The sequence below is a fragment of the Dryobates pubescens genome, chromosome 15 (genome assembly GCF_014839835.1).
Source record: "Dryobates pubescens isolate bDryPub1 chromosome 15, bDryPub1.pri, whole genome shotgun sequence".
Taxonomy (NCBI): Eukaryota; Metazoa; Chordata; class Aves; order Piciformes; family Picidae; genus Dryobates; species Dryobates pubescens.
This window is the reverse complement of record NC_071626.1, coordinates 20,287,502-20,308,362: the sequence shown is the minus strand read 5'-3', so window position 1 is coordinate 20,308,362 and position 20,861 is coordinate 20,287,502. Positions and strand designations below refer to the sequence as shown.

The 20,861-nt window shown below is 41.8% G+C and overlaps 1 protein-coding gene across 2 annotated transcripts; it reads right to left on the bottom strand.

Moving 5' to 3' along the window:
- Window positions 1–1,443: 1,443 nt before the first annotated feature.
- Window positions 1,444–20,621, bottom strand: RECQL (RecQ like helicase). 2 transcript variants are annotated; one of them, XM_054167956.1, is made up of 15 exons: window positions 20,355–20,621; window positions 18,240–18,312; window positions 16,211–16,408; window positions 14,943–15,122; window positions 14,090–14,196; window positions 12,772–12,970; window positions 11,361–11,527; window positions 10,755–10,836; window positions 9,034–9,182; window positions 8,583–8,700; window positions 6,903–7,041; window positions 5,245–5,336; window positions 3,393–3,612; window positions 2,522–2,651; window positions 1,444–2,321 (listed from the first exon to the last, which is right to left on the bottom strand). In XM_054167956.1, exons 2-15 carry the CDS (start codon window positions 18,253–18,255, stop codon window positions 2,148–2,150), a joined length of 1,971 nt encoding a protein of 656 aa, XP_054023931.1. In that variant the 5' UTR covers window positions 18,256–18,312; window positions 20,355–20,621; the 3' UTR covers window positions 1,444–2,147. The 2 variants fall into 2 exon arrangements, with proteins under 2 accessions (XP_054023931.1, XP_054023932.1); XM_054167957.1 differs by lacking the exon at window positions 20,355–20,621 and adding an exon at window positions 19,866–20,000.
- Between the last annotated feature and the right edge of the window lie 240 nt (window positions 20,622–20,861).

The following is a 20,861-nucleotide window of genomic DNA, read 5'->3' as shown; positions in this document are numbered from 1 at the left end:
CCTATGTGTGAAAGGTTCTGCAAGCCAGCACAGGTGAAGCGAGTGCTCAGCCAGCCCACGCACAAAAAGAAGGCAGGAGGTACAAGGTACCCAGAACAGAGAGACATTGCCTGAGCATGCAGGAAGAGAGTTAGGTGGAACTAGAAAAGGATATGAAAAGCAGTAAAGAAGCTTCTCGAAGTGTATTAGCAGTAAAAGGAAAGGTAAGAAAATTATGGTCCCACTGCTCAGAGGGGTAGGGGAACTAGAGACAGCCCATGGAAAAGCCCAAGGGACTCCCACTTTTTGCCTCATTTTCACTGGTAAAGTCTGCCCTGAGACCTCTCATGTCCCTGGGCCTACTAACAGTCCATGGGAGTGAAGAACCACAGGAAGATGGAGTTACAGATCACTTAAGCCAACTGACTGTATTGAGTCACTGTATTGGCAAGCCTGCACTGAGGAAGCTAGCAGAGGTCACTACAAGACTGCTGTCATTTCTGAGAGGACTTGGGAGACTGGGGGAAGGTTCCTGACAAGTGGGAAAAGGCAAATATCTCAGGTGTCTTCAAATAGAAGGGTTTAAGGAGTCACACAACAGTCGGCTTCACTGTAGCCCACAGAAAACCTAAGGAGCAAATACTCCCAGGAGACATTTTCAGACATGGAGCTGATTGGGAGCAGACAGCTAGATCTAGCAGAAATAAAAGCATACCTGATCAAGCTGACTGGGACAGCTGCCTGAATTAATAAAGAGGGTAGCAATGGATTTCAGAAGGCTTGTGACATTATCTCCCATAATTTCCTTTCAACTAACAAATAACAGTGAGATATACAAGGTAGGCAGAAAGCCATCTGCACCACCTGCCTCAAAGAGTTAGGATCTGTGGCACAAAATCCAGCTAGTGGCCATTTACTTGTGGCAGTGCTCACAGATCAATAATGGGGCACATACAATTTAGAGTGTTCACTAACAGGCTAGGTACAGGGATAGAGTGTGCTCCAGCCTGTCTGCAGATGATACCAAGGCTGGGAAAGCTGTTGGTACACTGCAGGGCAGGGCTGCTATCCAGAAGGACAGGCAGGATATATGGGCTGACAGGAACCTCTTAAGTTCAAGGCAAAAGCAAAGTCCTGCACCTGGGGTGGAGTAATACCATACAATGCTACAGACTGGGACCAGGATGCTTTAGAAAGTAGCTTTGCAGAAAAGGAGCCAGGTTCCCAGGAGATTACAAGCTGAAGTGAGTCAGCAGCATGCCTCTGGAGGGTAGGCTGTATTAGCAAGAGGAGAACCAGCAACGTGGAAGAAAAGATTCTTTCTGGGTATTCGGCACTTGTGAGATGACAGCCAGAATGTTGGGTGACATTCTGCACTTCCCAGGGAAAGAAACACACTGGTACACTGGGTTGAGTCTAGCAGAGCACTGCCAACCTGCCAAGGTACTCTGAGAGAAGCACCAGGGACTTAGAGAGGAAAACCAGAGAAATGAATTTATTTCAGATTAAAAGAGAGGAAAGGCAGGGGGGAGAAAGGCAGTGATAGTTGTGATCCTGCTGCTGTCTTCAGTTACCTAATGGCTAAGCATAGCTGCAATGCAACCAGACCCTTCTCAGAAGAGCACAGTGGCTGGACAAAAGGCAACAGATGAGTTGCAACACAGGAAATACAAATTAGCTCTAAGAAATGTCCTTTTTTGTTGGTCATGAAGGCAGTCAAATGCTGCAACAGGTGCTAAGAGGGGTTGTGGAATCTCCATCCTCAGGAGTAGCCAAAAATTACCTGACAGCCCTGAGTACCCTGTTCCCATTGGACCTGCTTAGAGCAGGAGGTTGGACTAGATGGTCTGGAAATCGCTCCCAGACAGCAACAGTGTTGTTACACACTACACCTTCCAAGAGTTGGAAAGGCAACAGGGTAGTTATTGACATTCTGTAGCCATTGCTGTATCCTAAGATACACATAAGCTATTTTGATATATGAATCCTTGCTCCCTTGACTACCAGACTTGTAGGCCTGAGGGTTTTAACAGCACTTGTTTCCATGTTTGCTTTTTGGTTTAAAAAATACACAAAAACTACCCTTACTAAAACACAAATTGAACTTACATCTTGCATTGTCCACAGAGAAGCAAACATGATTAGATCCTAAATGCAGTCCGTGAAGCTCAGTCCAGCACTACTGTTTGGTCATCTCCACCTGCCTGAAGCTTCATCTTCTTTGCTTTTAAGTTAGAACTAGTGTTAGGCCGTTTATGTTCCTGCGACTTCTTCACCACTGAATCCTGGCCAGTCTTTGAAACAGTCTGAGAATCTGAATTTGAAGACTGAGATGGTTTGTCCTGTAAAATAAAAACAATTCCAAGTCTTCCTTCTTTTTTGGTGTTCTCACCCAAGAATGAAGATACTTATGAGGTCTATTTTAAATCCTGTTGATTGCATTACTATTAAAAAAAATAACCATGCTGAGCAGCAATCAAGCTATTAAATAAGCTAGAATAGAAAACACAGCTACAGAGCAAGCCAGAACAGAGATAAATACCTTGTAAACACTTTTCTTCTTGGTTAGCCCTTCCATAGTCACGAGATGTGCCTCGTTTTTCAACAGACTTGCCTTTGGTCCTATCTTAAGGTAGGATATTGTAGCAAATGCTGTGAAGCTGAAGTCTTCTCTGCATAAATGAAATCAGTGATATAAGCAAAGGCTGGAGACAAAGACAGGCTAGATCATGCATGGGGAAAACAGGACACATTAACCCTTCTGATGGATATTCCAAACAGCAGCTTGATTCAGGCTTAGCTATTCAAATGGGTAGTTAACATCCAAGGGGTCCGGGCGACGCTTCACAGCTCATTGTATGAATCTATGTTTCATGTTTGAAGGCACCTTAAAGATCATCTAGTTCCAACCCCCCTGCCAGAGGCAAGGACACCTTCCCCTAGACCAGGTTGATAAGAAAAGCCAGAGCACACGCTCCACAGGCAGCCAGTGCACAAGAGCAGCACTGGTGCTATTTTCAGAATGCTTTGTTAAAATTTCAGAGTACCACTTTCCACACGGCCCAGCCTGTCCTAAGACTTCATCCAGGCAACCTCGTTTGCTTTGCTTACCCATGGCAAAGGAGACTCCATAGAAAAAGCAAACTTCTCCAAAATGAAGCCTGCTGCAGATTTAAAGGTTTAACCTGAACACAGAAGATCCCAACTTGTTAAAATTGCAAGAGATGCAGCATCTCTTAACTTCTGGTTTAACATTTTGAAGTAGAAATATAATAGCATTTGGGGGAAAAAAAGATCAAAAATGCATCTGAAATAGGTACAGAATGTATCCATTAATACTACACAGAAGTAGCACAAGAATAAAAAATTACTACTAGGTATTAAAAAAGATAAAAAGGAATCATCTTACATACTTCAGATACTGCTGCAGCAGTAAATGGGCAACAATTCTCTCCAGCTCCTCTCGAGGGTGCTTTGGTGGAGTGACTTCGGCCACTCTGAGTTTGGCTACACCTTTCCCAGACCATGCATCAATTAATTTCAGTGGGGTTAGTTTCTCACTCATGTTTTCAGCTTGCTCAAGTATCTTGATGAGATCCCTGCAGTATCCTGTTATATCCTTTTTCTCACATGCTACAAACAGAAGTGAAGTAATATTTACACAGGAAGTTATTTTATAGTGATTTTGATAGCATTCAGATACACATTAGAATCATAGAATGGCTTGGGCGGAAAGGACCTACAAAAGCCATCCAGTCCAACCTCCTTACAGTCAGGCAGGGACATCCTCCACTTAATCAGGCTGCCCAGAGCCCTGTTGAGTCACCTTGAATATCTCCAGGGATGGGCCTTGACTACTTCCCTGGGTAACCTGTTCCAGTGTTCCACTACCCTTATAGTATAGAGCCTGTTCCTAACATCCAATCTAAATCTACACTTCTCCAGTTTGAAACAATTGCTCTTTGTCCTATCACTGCAGGCCGTTGTAAACAGTCTCCATATTTTATTGTGGAAAGACTGAAGAGCAAAGCAAAATTGAAGAATATAAGCAAGACATTTCTTCTCTCAAAACACAGACCAAATGAGACAGAAAAAAAGGTATTAATTTCATTATACAAATTAGCTTTGTCATGAATAATTACTTCAAGTGCTAACCCATCCATATAGTACATAATGATCATGACACAGTATTACACCAACTGCCTCCTTCAACAGCAAGAATTAAGTACTGAAAAATCTACCACTGCTGCTTGGTTTCTTCAGACTCTCTTTACATATCAAAGAATGGAATAGGAATAGACCAGGCTGGAAGAGACCTTTGAGATTGAGTCCAACCTATCATCCAACACTACCTAATCAACTAAACCATGGCACCAAGCACCCCATCCAGTCTCTTCCTAAACACCTCCAGTGATGGTGACTCTACCACCTCCCTGAGCAGCCCATTCCAATGGCAAATCACACTTTCCATGAAAAACTTCTTCTAAGATCTAGCCTAAACCTCCCCTGACACAAGTTAAGACTGTGTCCTCTTGTTCTGTCACAGGTTGCCTGGGAGAAGAGACCAACCCCCACCTGGCCACAACCTCCCTTCAGGTAGTTGTAAACAGCAATAAGGTCTCCCCAGAGCCTCCTCTTCTCCAGACTAAGCAACCCCAGCTCCCTCAGCCTCTCCTCATAGGGCTGTGCTCCAAACCCCTCCCCAGCTTTGTTGCCCTTCTCTGGACACGTTCCAGCAAGTCATCTTTCCTGAACTGAGGGAACTGGACACAGTACTCAAGGTGTGGCCTAACCAGTACAGGGGCAGAATGACTTCCCTGCTTCTGCTGGCCACACTATTGCTGATACAGACCAGAGCCTAGATGTACAACAGTTTGGCATGTAGAGAGCAAGAGGCTTCTTCACAAAACAAAGCTTTCACAACCAAATAAATCCTGAAACAAAACTCAACAGACACCAGAACTTTTTCAAATCAGGTGAACAACCTCTCTCTTGATACACCTTCACTTTCAGAAACAGGTGAATGAGCCCAAAAAGATATCAAAGTGTTTGGCCCCAGGCAAAAAGCCAAACCAGGAAGTATCCTGCTAAACATCCTGAACTTGGCAACACTAAGCCACTGAAAATTAACATTCATTAAAAAAATGTGTACCTTGGAAACAGGCAGTATTACAAGCATAGCTCACAGTTTGTCCAAAGAGGGTTGTTTCTTTAATATAACCTTCTACATGTTCCCTGTCCTTGGTTACAAAACCATGTACTTACAGTTCTCTCTACAGCAGTTATCACACATTTTGTTGCAGTTGGCAGAGTCCCACACTTCATCAAAATGCTGGGCTATGAGGACCCGGCGACATCTGAAAGAGCACAGAGGGACTGTAGAACATCACTCGATACATTGCTGTTAAAAATCATCCAAGTGGCAAAAAGAAAGTCCCTTGGGTCAGCTCAGGTCTCAAAACAAGCACAGAGAACTAGCTCAGAAAAAAATAAATCATGAAACAAGTACTGTCCCATGGTATTCTCTGTCAGTTATGCTAGCAGCAGGAGCGTGTAGCTGTCAGTAAACACCTCTGCAGGAGCAGTCTGGTTAAAACAGAAAATCAGCAAGAATCTGCAGTTTCAATAGGAAGAATCACAGAATGCATTGCCTTGGAAGGCATCTTTAAAGGTCATCTAATCCACCCCTCCCTGCATTAAGCATGGATATCCTCAACTAGATCAGCTTGCTCAGAGTCTCATCAAGCCTAACCTTGAATGTCTCCAGGGATGGGGCCTATATCACCTTCCTAGGTATCCTGTTCAGTGTTCACAGAATCACAAAATGTTAGAGGTTGGAAGGGATCTCAAAAGATCATCCAGTCCAACCCCCCTGCCAGAGCAGGGTCACCTACAGTAGGTCACACAGGAACATATCCAGAAAGGTTTGGAATTTCCCCAGAGAAAGACTCCATAACCTCTCTGGGCAGCCTGCTCCAGAGCTCTGTCACCCTCACAGTGAAAAAGTTTTCCTTTATGTTCACATAGAACCTCCTTTGATCCAGCTTGCACCCATTGCCCCTTGTCCTATCACTGGACATCACTGAGAGGAGCCTGGCTCCGTCCTCCTGACACTTGCCATTCAGATCTTGATAAACATGAATGAGGTCACCCCCTCAGTCTCCTCCAAGCTAAAGGGACCCAGCTCCCTCAGCCTTTCCACTCCCTTGAGCATCTTTGTGGTTCTGGGCTGCACTCTCTCAAGTAGTTCCCCGAGGTCCTTCCTGAACTGGGGCCCAGAACTGGACACAATATTCCAGATGTGGCCACACCAGGGCAGAGTAAAGGGGGAAGGAAAACCTCCCTTGACCTACTAACCACACCACTGCTAATCCACCCTAGAAGCCACCACCCTCACAATGAGGAATTTCTTCCTAATGTCTAATCTAAATCTACCCTTCTCTAGTTTAAAACTCCTAAGAATGTGAGCTAATTCTTAGACTGAGGCCAAAACAAGGCTGTACTGAATACATCATTTGTCCACAACTTCAGCTTTTCCATGAAGTATTTGAAATAGCTCAGTGCAGCAGACTTGTGGATTCTTGCATGGCCATTAAACATTGGTACCTCAGAGTGAAGCCCAAAGCATTCCAGCTCTGCTCTGAAAGGGATTTGAAATCCAAACAGTGTTTTGTTGCCATTTTACCCCAGCACAGAACTTCAGGAAAGCAATACACCAACACTCAGCTGTGTGCAGGAGTACGCAAAACCACCAACTCCAAATTTAACTGTTCCACCAGTAGTGTTTCTATAGTGTACTGGGTGGCTTTGCTTTGGTGTTGTCTTGTTGAGTTTTGCATTTGAAAAGACACCCTCTAAAGAAAACAATCTACAAAAAGTAACCTATTTGAAAACTAAGCAATAAAGCCACCACAGTAACTTACTTGGTCATATTCTGGCAGTAAGACACCATATCATACAGCTTCTCTTGCCCTACATTTTCCATCACTACCATTGAGCTGATCCTGAATATATCTCCAAAACCATAATACAAAATGCAGTCAGCTTTTTGGTCATCTCTACCTGTAATGCATTGAAGTGAACAAAACAAAAAGTACAGACTTTAAGCAGAGCATTTTCTGGTATTCTCTACATGAACTTCTGCAGCCCCCATATAGAGTGGGCATGACTGTAACAAAACAGATTTAGAACAATCTTCTTACAAGTACAGAATCAAGCACACTGAAAATATCATGCAACAAAGATTTTGCCTTTTTTAACAACTAAAATCAAATTAATGTCCTACTGGAATTCAGAGAGAACTCATCCTAACACCCCTTGGAAAACCCTAGCCAAATACATGTTCAAGGGCAGATCCTGTTTGATTAAGAGACACTCTAAGCTTCAAATACCTTATTAGGTATTAATGGAAACAAATGAAGAGAGTTTGGTATCATTTAACAAACTATTCTGTTTAAAACCAGCTGTGCCTTCTATATCTTAACTTAGATCACCTCTTCTTTCCCAATGCCCATCCCTCCAAATGACATATTAATGGGTGCCTCTTGTTGTTTACAATACCCAGAAACAGAAAAGGCCTAAAACCCCTAAACTTTTTACAAAGCTTAACGTAAGAGAAAGGAACTAACTTCACTTGGATGAGCAGTCAAGGGGGAAAAGGAAGGTTTCATAAGGTAAGTAGTGTGTGCAAGCAAATGAGCAACAGTGTTTAATTAATCCCTCTCCAGTAGAATCTCATTTAAATCAAGTTATGAAAAAGAAACAAAGGCTTACTTTAATCATCCCAAGCTGATAAACATTGTGAAACAATTATTTCAGCACCTATACAGCCCCTGTATTGCCACTTCCAACATCTATACCTCCTGTAACCTCCAGCACTATCTAAAGTAACCAGGTTATCTCACGTAAGCAGAGGCAAATTCCCATAAACTTTGATGACTTTTGTGTTTCTTAGGCCAGCACTAAGGCAAATTTCTATCACACAAGCACAGTTAAAATCTGAATTCATTGCCCCTTGGCTTTCCTCCACATAGATTCAAATATTTGAAAAAGTAATCATGCTCAAGGTCAAAAAACCCCAAACCACCAAAACCCATTTTTGGTCAGCCATATCAGCTACTTGGTGGTGTTACACATTCATCCCTACAATTCCCTGCTCCAGACTCCCCATCTTACTTGTATTTATGCAGCCACTGACATTCATGCAGTTATTAGACATCACCTAGAAGCAATCTGAGCAAATCACACATCCCAGCTGCTATGCAAAGAAACCCGCCCCCTCCTCCCCCCCCCTTTCTGTAACATATATCCAATCAATGTCATGTTATGGAATTATTCTGGCAAGCCACAGATGTCACAAAAATCAAGTAACTTAATGAACTGATGCTCAGTTACTCTTTGCTACACTGCAGTACAGAAGCCTGAGATCGTGAATGTAATTTCTATTTGTTTTAAGGCCCCTTCACAGAAGCAGAGTGGCATGAATCAATTTGGAACTTGTCATGAAGACAAGACACTTTGTACACATGGCTGAAACTGAAGTATAAATGTATTGATTTAACAGATGTAGGAAATGGCTTTTGCAAAGTCACCATTTACATTACCTGCACGACCACTCTCTTGGTAGTAGTTCTCCATTGATTTGCTCATAGAATGATGAATTACAAACCTCACATCAGGTTTATCAATTCCCATGCCAAATGCAACAGTTGCCACTACAACCTGAAAAAGAAAGAAAATAAAGATTAAGAAACCATCAATGTATCAAAGCACAGTTTAAATGAGATGCAAGTCTATGAGGAGGGAAGATTTGGACTAGCTATTAAGAAGAAATTATTTACAGCGAGGGTGGTGAGACACTGGAACAGGCTGCCCAGGGAGGCTGTGAATGACCCCTCCCTGGAGGTGTTCAGTGCCAGGTTGGAAGTGGCCTTCAGCAACCTGGCTTAGTGGAAGGTGTCCCTTGTCCATGGCAGGGGGGTTGGAACTGGATGATCTTTAAGGTCCCTCCCAACCTAAACCATTCTATGAATCTACAAAAAGTATCTACTTAACCTGGATTTGATTTGCTGCCCATCCTTTATGAACTTTTGTCTTATATTTAGCATCCATGTTTGCATGGTAAGTCCCTGCTTTGATTCCCAGTTTCTGCAAACTCACAGTAACTTGTTCAGAATCCTTCTGGGAAAAACAGTACACAATTCCTGCACAAAAGTGGAAGATGAGATGCTTTATTATAATGTCTTTAAAAAAAAGAACCACCACCAAACAATCCCCACTGCTTAAAAATAAATAAATAAAACACAGTAAATCATCTTTGTGTCTATTCAGTCTGCAGTATAGGTAAGCATAAAGGGAATTTCAATTACTAACTTTGGTAGGACAAAGAGAAAATATGATCATGGAAGTATTCTATTAATGTTCAAGGAGAGCAATGGTTATTAATGCCTATCTGAAGAGGTGCTGTTCCTTATGACATCTCACCTTAGGTTCCAGATAAATCTGCTTTTTGTCTAGGTAAGGTGGGCTAAATCAAAGATTACACACACACAAAGCCACAGGATGTGTGATCATTTCAGCACCATCTGTACTTGGGGAGTTGTGCATCAAGGCCAGCAAGTTCCACAGCAGAGACAGGGCCAGACTGCTGCTCCAGAAAATTGGCCTTGTGTGGCCTTTGCAATATGGTTCTGATCTTTATTTGCACTGCATCATTTACTGAATGCACAAAGTCCAATTTCTAGAGTTCTGTTTTCATCACAAAAATGCAGTTCAACCCACCATACTCCATTCTGGGCACTAAATAACACATGAATCTTATGATCAAACATGAAAAAGAAGTACTACGCATAGATACCAACTGACATACACATGATGTCCTGCATCAGGACAGCAGGAGCAGGGAAGTCATTCTGCCCCCGTACTCAGCACTGGTTAGGCCACACCATGAGTACTGTATCCAGTTCTGGACCCCTCAATTTAAGAAGGACATTGAGACTCATGTCTAGAGAAGGGCAACAAGGCTGGTGAGGGGTTTGGAGCACAAGCTCTATGAGGAGAAGCTAAGGGAGCTGGGATTGTTTAGCCTGGAGAAGAGAAGGATCAGAGGTGACCTTATTGCTGTCTACAACTACCTGAAGGGAGGTTGTGGCCAGGTGCGGGTTGGTCTCTTCTCCCAGGCAACCAGCAACAGAACAAGAGGACACAGTCTCAAGCTGCACCAGGGGAAGTTTCAGCTTGAGGTGAGGAGAAAGCTCTTCACAGAAAGAGTTGTTGGCCATTGGAATGTGCTGCCCAGGGAGGTGGTGGAGTCACCATCCATGGAGGTGTTCAAAAAGGGATTGGACGTGGCACTTGAAGCCACGGTTTAGTAGTCATGAGGTGTTGGGTGACAGGTTGGACTTGATGATCTTTGAGGTCTCTTCCAACCTTATTGATTCTATGATTCTATGCAAAAAGGGTTTTTTTGGAGCCTTGTTTTAACAGTCTTAAAAAGTGCTATTTTATTCTTTTCTATGTGAACATTGTTCTATATACATGAACATTGTATTATATTACAATACATTACAGCAAACTGTAAAGGCATTTAAACGCTGATGAATTAAAAGAAATAAAACTCAAGGTACAGCTCTTATTAAATTTTATTCCTTCTAATGCTGGATGTTCCTGTATGGTGAAGGTAGAATTTCTCTGCAAATTTCAGGATCACTTGAAACCATCTCTGTAACACTGAAGATTTAAAATAACATGCCCTTCTTAATTTATTTTTCCCTTACCTGAGAGTCCTTTGTATCGGCCATTAATGATCTTAACTATGTCCTCAATGAAATCTTCGTTATTTGAAGGCTTGTGTCGAACCTCAAAAATACAATAAACACAAGCTGGAGAGTTCAAGTGGACACATAGTCTGCCAGACAATCTTCCTTCCAGTACAAAACCCACAACTATTCTACCATTTAACCAGAATTACTAGATTCTTTTTGAGTAGCCCAGTTACATATCAAAAGCCTGTTGAAAAAGAATTGCACAAGTCTTCCCATAAAGAACAATAAAAGAATCTGCAGTCAAACTGAAAATACAGGACAACACAATCATTCACAGCTTTCTGCAATCATATTTTCCAATAATTTGGAAGCAGTCTGAACCTGTTACCTACTTCTCCCTTGTACACAGTCCTACCTGCTAAGCCTTGCTCACAAAGACAGAACCAGCCAAGTTCCTCTGCAGATGACAAGTTCAGCAAGATGGAGTCATGAAAGAACACCACTATTCAGCTGAAAAACTGCTTCTTGAAATGTATAATTGAAAATCTATTCTAGGTTTCATCACTGTAACTTACAGAAGATAATATGAATGCAGTGCAAACAGGTACTAACACGTACCTCATAGTAAAGATTGGGCCGGTTGAAAGATGCAGTGAAGGTAATGCACTTCTGAACATGCAAAATTTTCTGAGCATCCTTTAAAACATGATTTGTAGCAGTTGCTGTCAATCCAATCAAGGGAGCATTAGGAAATTGTCTTTTCAAGATACCAAGAGACTTGTAGTCTAAGCAAGAAAACAAAAAAGAGAAAGAAAAAGGTGTTTCATACCATAGCTCCAAAGTTAGAAGATATTAAAGTAGCTAGCATTCAGTGGGGTAATACTGCAATTAATATTATTACTGATTAATTTGGTACAGAACCAACTGATAGATTGAAATCAAAAAGGGGAAAGAAAAAGGTTTCTCATACCAGAGCTCCAAGGTTGGAAGATAGTAATGAGATAGCAATCAATGGGGTAATACTGCAATAAACGTTATTACTGATTGATTTACCGCAGAACTGATTGATACATTGAAACCAAGTATTTATCAAAACAGATGCTTTATCTCCTAATTGAATTTTACATAAGTAGCCACAAGTCAGAAGGCAAAACATATTGAAACAGGTCTTTAAAAGTTAGAAAAATACAAGCAGCATGGCAATAACCAACATTCAGGTTCTTTTGCAAGCCCATTTTTACAAACAGCTGCTCAATAAACACAGCTCTGCTAATAAAGCAGCAACGTGGAATCGGGACTCATAGACCAGACTGTACTAAGGGAATATTTTAAAGGCTCAGTGCTGCTTTAGCACAGGAACGTAGCCAGAGGCATTCAACTTTGCCTGTTTAACTGGCATGGCTCTTTGCTCAGACACTGCTTTTAACAAAACTGCAAAGGCTGAAAGGTTGATTTCAGAGTTACCATTGCTTCAAATCAGGTTTTCTTTCAAAGGCAAAGAAATAGTAAGTAACAGTTACAGCTGACAAAATAGGAAACAAACTGAAGCACACTTCATTTCCCTACAAATCCAGGGCATTTGTTTCAACTTGCTTAAGAAGCAATTAAGAACATTTTGTAAATTCATGAGATATGTTTCTCTCTGTCACCCAGAGCGTCAGAGAGCAGTGTACAGAGTGATACTTTTTCATGCAGTGGTAGATTAAAGATGACTGTGTTGTCCATATTAAAGATGGTGACCAAAAACTTTTGGTTTATTAAGCTTCCATTAAACTGATAAGAGGAGGTTTTTTTCCATAATATTGACAGCAAAATCTATGTAGAACTCACCCTTATTTGCATAAGCTTAGCTCCTGGAGAAGGGTACAGCAATTTGGGAACAAAACTTAAAGTCCTTGAGCTACCACAGTAGCTCACACACCAAGTATTTACTTAACACGTGAAGAAAGCAACTAGCTTTATCTCAGGCCTAACTCATGATTTATTGATGCCTGAATAACACTGCAAGCTGAATTTCTAAGGAGCATACCAGGCCTGAAGTCATGGCCCCATTGACTACAGCAATGGACCTCATCGACAGCAACGCGAGCAAGACGCCCTGCTTGGTAAGCTTTCTCTAGCTTTGACATGAACATTTTGCTCTTTGCAATCTTCTCCGGGGTCACATAAATGAGCTTCAGCTGTGAATTTCTGGCTAGCATTTCGGTATGAACCCACTTCACGTGTTCCTGTTCAAAACAAAAGGAGAAATCAGGGGCTAACAAACTAGGACAACAAACTGAAGTTGCTTAGCGCTAAGATTCTTAAGATGTTGTTAACGAAGTCATAAAGGTAATTAACAGACTGGCAGACCGTCCTACAGTATTTACCACTACTGTAACTTGTTGCAGGAGATCATTACCTGTAAAAATGTTAATTTTAATACTTGCAAAATCTGTCACAGAACCTTGAAAAACAAATATTTGTCTTTGCTTCATCACATGACATCACTATTTTCCCAACCAATTACAACGTGCCAAACATGCCTTGTACACACAATTATAGCCTTCAATACTGAGTCTTCAAAGCACTCTCTCTCAAAGACAGCTCCAAGTTTGGCACCTTGGATCAAGTCCCTAATCTTTCAAATCCAGTGTCATGTGAAAGTTAATGACCACAGCCTTCTGGTAGTCAGGGAAATGTATTTCATTGTAAAAAAAAAAAACAAAAAACAATTGACCAATAACAGACTGGGAAATAAGCTGCTTCTTGGCCTCTGGATCAAACAGCTTACCATCCTAAAGTAAGACAGATATTTCATGTAAAAGCCTCCACTGCTCAACATGCTACTTCTTTAAAATCTCCAAATTGAGTAAAAACCCACAACACACACCAGCCAAAAGGTACTTCACATCATTCAGGCTAGATGTTAGGAAAAAGTTCTATACAGAAAGAATGATTACACATTGGAATGGGCTGCCTGGGGAGGTAGTGGAGTCGCCATCACTGGAGGTTTTCAGGAGGAGACTTGATGGGGTGCTTGGTGCCGTGGGTTAGTTGTTTGGGTGGTGTTTGATTGGTTGATGGGTTGGACGCGGTGATCTTGAAGGTCTCTTCCAACCTGGTTTATTCTATGTATGTATTCTATGTATTCTATCTAAATAGCCTCATTAAATCTACTTAATTCCATGAAAGGTGTGGTTTACCTGTGCTCTTCTCACTAAAAGGAGAATGTGAGATACTTATTCCCATTATCCATATGGCATCAGCTGTTAAAACTATGCCATTCATTCAGTATTCATACATAACATACACAGAGGCATGAGGCCAGCACATACACCACAAAAACCATTGAGAGTTAAACATACCTTGCTGCTTGAGGCATTTAATAAAGCTGCAGAAATGCCAAGCTGCTCCAAAACCATGAGCTGATCTTCCATAAGTGATATCAAAGGACATATCACAAGTGTGAAACCTGTAACAATCAATCATTGTACAAACTGAACAGTTCAGATGTCACAAATGTCTCCCCTAATATATTTTACTAATGCAACAGCCCTGTTCTGCAAGAACTGCTAAACTTGAGCTTGAACTTCATACACAGTAGCAGATTCCTCTCCATAGCTAATAAACAAGTACTATGTCACACAGGGATACGTATTCTGGGATTCACCTCTGTGTCATGAAGTCATGAGGTGCATTTACCACACAATTAAGCAATGCTAGGAATCAGTCACTGTAAATAAGTAAACTTCCATGTAATTTGATGGGTTATTAAGAAAAAAAAAAAGTAACTAAAACTGAGTGTTTAGTTCTAAAAATTAATAAGCCTCTCTCTAATACTCTGAAGCTAAAACTTGAGAGCAGACAGACAAACAGCAGACATACACCCTTCAGTAATTTCCAGTTCATATGGAATTAAAAGGCAAAGAAAAATATATTGACAAACCTTAAAGGTTCTTTCATATTGAAAGGAACCTAGATAAATTAGCTAAATCTCAATCACACCTAAAAGGCACATCTATTTTAAGGCTGCTATTGCATCTTCAGAGGAAATAAAGAGAGTAAAGCACATATTTTCAGTAAATCTTTCTCTCATATCTTTGCCCTTTTTCCCCATACTGTAATACTAGACACCAATGTAGTGTTCATTCTCCAAGTAACTGTAAAAAGAAGAAAATAAATCTAATTGCTTATATATGATCTTTTCTTCTTACATACCATCAGAACAGACAGCTGGTAACTGATAGCAAAGGCTCTTTCCACCACCTGTAGGCATGACAAGAAATATATCCTTCCCTGCCATTGCAGCATTTACTGTTTCAAGTTGCAAGGACCTAAACTTCTGGAGTTTAAATTTGCCCTGCAATGCAGTTGTTATCTTCTCATACCATGGAAAGTCTGTAAAGGGAAAAAACCAAAAAAGAAAAAAACACAACACATTTCATAACCAAGTTAAAATATAAGAAGGAAGGGTAATTTACACATACAGTAACTAAATGTGGAAGCAACACAGATTTAGATCTGGCAAAGTGTTCAAAGATTCAATAATGGCTCACAAAAAACAACACACAACCTGAGCCTGTCTCAATTAATCTGAAATGAAACTAATGTCTCAACTAATAGGAAATGTAAATACAATCCACCTCCAGACTACAGGCTCTTACTGCACAGAAATGTTAACTAATGTTAACAGCTTCAAATGCTAATGATCAAGTTAACTGATTAGTACAAAATCAAATGGAAGTGAGAAGCCTACCCTGAAAATAAAAAATCCCAGACACTGAGCCCTACAACAGTCTCATTACTAAGTTGCCCAAATACTTCCCTCCCACAGTGTAATGAGGGCAGGACTACCATTTTTCTCCATATATTCTAAAGATAATAAGCATTTAGTTTTAATAAGGAAGAGGGGGGAGTTTAATCTTCTCCAAAGTAATGACTGCAACATGCCTATAATCCTTTTTTCTTCTATTAAGAGCCAAAATCTGCATTATGTAAAGAGGCAATACTGAGAAAATTAAATTTCAGATGCATCAGGAAGCATATTAAGCATTTTTGCATTATTAAAATGCAGAAAAACTTGAGAACTCAATACTACAACACCACATGCAACGCAGCAGTTAACTTTGGGATTTGAGGCGACTTGGCTTCCCAATTTAGAGATCACAGCCAAGATCCCAGGCTCTCTGAAACCAAGAAAAGCCTCCCACTAACTTCAGTGAATTTGCATCAAGAAAAGAATAAAAACAGTTAGAACAAGCCATTCTTGTGATAATTCTGCTCAGGAGAACTCAGATTAGTGTTTAGGAATGTTCAGGGAGTGAAGTACAAACATTACCCTATGTAATTAAGATAGCAGGCCACCCTGCTGAACAAAAGGAAATAGGAAAATATCATTATCCAGATCAAAATCTACACAAACACATTTCCCCCCTACTGAATTAGTTTACTTCTAGGTTAGAATATTTGACTTTTACTCTGCAAACCTTTCTTATTCCATGCCTCAGCAGAAGTTTCGGTGTCTTTACTTCCACTTGCCTCCGAGTCTCCTGAGGATTGCTTTATCAGACTTTTTACCCTCAGCTTCTTTTGAATGAGTTCTTGCTGTTTATCCACAAGCTCCTGAATCTGCATCTCCACTGCCTGCAGCTCATTTTCAATGGAAACCAGAACCTCCTCTAGCACTGAAGGGAAAAACAAGGTGAAAGCAGAGTAAAGACAACAGAAAATTGCCAGTCTCGGTTTTAAAGGATACTTTATTTCACTGGCCCATTGAAAACAACAAAAAATAAGCACAAAGGATTCACAGATTTATAGAATGGTTTATGTTGGAAGGGATCTTGAAGATCACCTAGTTCAAATCCCCCCCACCATGGCCAGGGCACACCTCCCACTAAATCAGGTCACTCAAGGCCCCATCCAAACTGGTCTTAAACAACCACCAGGGAGGATGCATCCACATCCACAGTCCTAGCGTCTCACCATCCTCACTGTAAAAAACTTCTTCCTAATATCCAGTCTAAATCTACCCTCCTCAATTTTAAATCCATTCCCTCTCATCCTATCACTACCAGCCCTTCTAAAAAGTACCTTCCCAGCTTTCTCGTAGCCCCCTTCAGGTACTGGAAAGCTGCTCCAAGGTCTCCCCTGAGCCTTCTCTCCTCCAGGCTGAACAGCCCCAATGCTCACAGTCTGTCCCCATAGGAGAGGATCAAGAGAAACAGACAAGCTGACAGGCCCACTGATACAATTATAACATCTAATACTGTATGTGCTGTGTAAAAACACTGAGCTATGCTTAGCAATGTATTTCATATATTAGTGGGACATAAAGACCCAAGTATCCTCTAAGTTGTCATCTCCAGTACAGTACATGAAAGATGAGCAACACCATTGTTGCCTGCATTGATTGATAGGTAAAAAAGCATCATAGTTCATTTTCTCAAAAGCAGTGCCTCTCCAGAGAAACACTTGAAATTATTTTCTTTGCTGCAGCTGCATGTTAAGCAGTAAAAAACATATTGCATCTGCCCTGACATTAATGCTGCTTTTCAATGAAGATGAGCACTTCAGCCAATTCCCAGGTGAGAACAACATGAGCACGTTTTTAATGGGAAACATTTACATGTGAGAAGCAATATTAATACCATCAAGTAAAGGTCTTATGAAGATGGAAATAGGAGCATTATCACAAAGCTACATTTCAGGCACCCTCATCTCCTTCCTATGTAGAACCAGAGGATCTGCTGAATGTCAAGGTTTGAACACAGAGGACAAAAAGCTTTTCTGAACACCAGGTGTGCTTGGGGGGGAAGCAGCAAACATTCCCCAAAAGCTAGGATCTAGGGTTACATTAAGTTAATCTTTGGCAGGAATATGCATCTTTGTGTCCCAATACAAACCTAAGTTACAGGTTGTGTTCCAGAATTCAGTTCCACAGCATGCCAAGCATGTACCACTATCTCACAGCCAGGCCAGAAAGGCTCAGGGTTCTAGAAATGTCTTCCTCCCTCCCACCCCAAAAAGTAAGAGACTTTTGTCCAAGCATAACAGATAAAACAATCTGTCCATGGAACAAAATGATATGGGAAAAAGATGTGCGGACTACATATGGCACAAAATGGAGACACTTGTCTTCCTAAATGCTGTTGCTTAGCAGGAAAGAGCTGAAAGTATCTTAAAATACAAAGTGCATTTTAATATGGAATATGAAGCATATTTTCAAATATTGAAAACCAAATCATTTCCTGGACTAACTTGCCCTTGTTTTAGTTGTGCAGTAGAAGAACTTTTCCTTCAAATCTGAAGTATAAGGTGAGCCTGCTCTAGCAGAGGGGTTTGACTAGATGATCTTCAGTGGTCCCTTTCCACCCCCTATCATTCTGTGAAGACAGACTTCATACCATTTTCCACATACATTACATTAATAGAAATAACAATCAGTAACATCAGGTGAATGTGTCTGTTAGCTAAAAGATAGAAAAATCAACATATTGAATACCAATTCTGGATTACCTGCAACAGCTGACATCTTTGGAGGGTAGAGAACGTTATCCTTAGGAGGCCTTATTTAATCAGGCAGCTGTCACTAAGAATAATAAAAAAAGTAATATTTAATGAGTAATCCTTCTAAACTTAGAACAAATTCACTGCAAGAGCTTCTTCATTATTAGAAGAGGTGTTAATCCAGCAGTTCAAGTACTGGGTTAACCTCTCTATATAAATAGGTGTCTAGACAACAACACATTTTTTTGCTTTTGCAAAAGGGACAGACACCAACTCACAATCAGTTGCTGAGGCTATGGCTCACTGGCCTTCTAAATGACCCAAGTGAATTTTGACCAAGTCATACATTTTCTGAGAAGCATGGGTGATTCTGTCCCTCTGCTCTGCTCTCCTGAAACCCCACCTGGAGTACTGCATCCAGTTCTGGGGGCCCCAGCATAAGAGGGACATTGAAATGTTGGAGCAGGTTCAGAAAAGGGCCACAAAGATGATCAGAGGGCTGGAGCACCTCCCCTGTGGGGACAGGCTGAGAGAGCTGGGGCTGCTCAGCCTGGAGAAAAGAAGGCTCTGGGGAGACCTTAGAGAAGCCTTCCAGTACATGAAGGGGGCCTACAAGGCGGCTGGGGAGGGACTTTTTAGAAAGGCTTCTAGTGAAAGGACAAGAGGGAATGAATTAATGATTGAGGAAGGCAGATGAAGACTGGAGATTACAAAAAAATGGCCATAAGACACTGAACAGGGTGCCCAGGGAGGCTGTGAATGACCTCTCCCTGGAGGTGTCCAAGGCAAGGTCAATGACCCCGGTTGGAATTGAATGATCCTTAAGGTCCCTTCCAAACTAAACCACTCTATGAATCTGTGATACAGCTCATTCACCTCCCCTTCTCTGCCTTCCCCCTCCCCCCCCACCTCATCTCTTTCAAGACTACTTTATGAACAAATCATATTATGTCTCTTAGAAAAGCAGCCCCCATAACACCTAGAGCATCTTCTATGAGTAAGCAGAAATGTAGTTTGGTCCAGAGAAGTGGGATTTTTTTTAAGTGAGAGTAACTCAGAATTCCACTTACTAATTTTTTTTGGACCACATTCTTTGCCGTATTCTATGCCAACAATACAAAACTCAAGAATCTTTACACTCTCCCAGTCTTGTTGAATTCTGAACCATATACTATATCCATGGGAGCCCAATCTGACGGCAGATGAAAGGAAACAAATTCAGTGGATCCTCACTATAAGCTTATTTTACCATTACAAATCTTTGAATGCATTTCTATAGATAGAAATATATACAGATAAAAAGAATGGGTGAAAAAAGTCACTGTCTTTGCCGGAAAAAGGTTACAATTAAAAAAAAGGTCCACACATAGAAAGAAGTGGACATAACTCAGCAGCACCCAGGTCACCCACACAATCTGAGTTACATAGTTCTGTCTTTATGCCACCTGCCACTTTCCCAAGCGTATTTGTAACTATTAGCATCAACAAAGCTGAGAACAAGCAGGAACACAGAGAAAAATAACTAATTCTCTATCACTGCTGCCAACAAAGGCCCCCAATTATAATTTGATTCCTAAAAAAAAAAAAATCCACAGAAAAATATGCTAAGAAACTACATAAAGATGAACCTCCTACCTTACAAACCACAGTGGACAAAGGGCTAGCAGAGACATCTTGCTCATGAGACAGATTCAGCCCACTATAAAATCAGCTGAATTCCTGTGAATTCCTCCCATTACATCCTTTCCTAAGTAGTCCAGCAGTGCGGGAAAAGGGGAAAGAGCATGCTGGCCTTGCCTAAACCAGACAGATCAGTAGCCAATGTCACTTCCAACCAGCAGATTTAACTCGGCACCAGAAGCTTTTTCAGGCCGCATTCTAGGCAGTCTCCGAATCAAACCTCCTCTGCCCAGATTCTAAGAAGAGACGTTAATAGGGCATTATCAAACAAAGAACACTTAAAAAATTAGTGACTAAAACCAGCACTAAATGCACAAACACGGTGTATCAGAGGTAGTCTAACTGGATATAAAATTTTCCATTTGGCCATAAAACCCTGAGAAGCCACCTCATTAGGAAAGGAAAGGAAAACAAGCCAAACCGACAGCAAGGATATATTTATACCGGAAGCTTCAACGTCCGTCTCCTGCAAGCCGAACGCGAGCCGTGGGCACGAAAGGCAGTGAGTGCCCGCCTCACCGAGGCGGCCGCACGCTTTGTGTGGCGGAGCCGTCACGACTTGGCAGGGGAGCGACCCGCTTGGCGGGCCGCCGGGAGAAGCGAGAGCAGGACGCGTCGCGGAGAAAGCACAGAAGGGAGGGTGCCGGGACCCCACGCCCGGTGCAGGAGGACGTGGCCTTAGTCCCCACTACAACCTGTCGCCCCGTCCCTCCTGTGTGCGGCAGGGCTGGCCACAACTGCTACCCTACTCACACCGGGGCCACCGGCTCCCCTCGCAATTCCGCCTCTTCCGCTACCGCCTTCCCACAGCCAATCACCAGGAGGAGACGAACGTGGCCGTGACCACATGCGGCCGCTCTGCCCCAATCAGCAGCAGCCCCGCGAGGCTCCCGTCTGCACTACTCATCGCAGAGAAGCGGGGACCGAGACTGGCGGGGGCGCAGCTGCGCG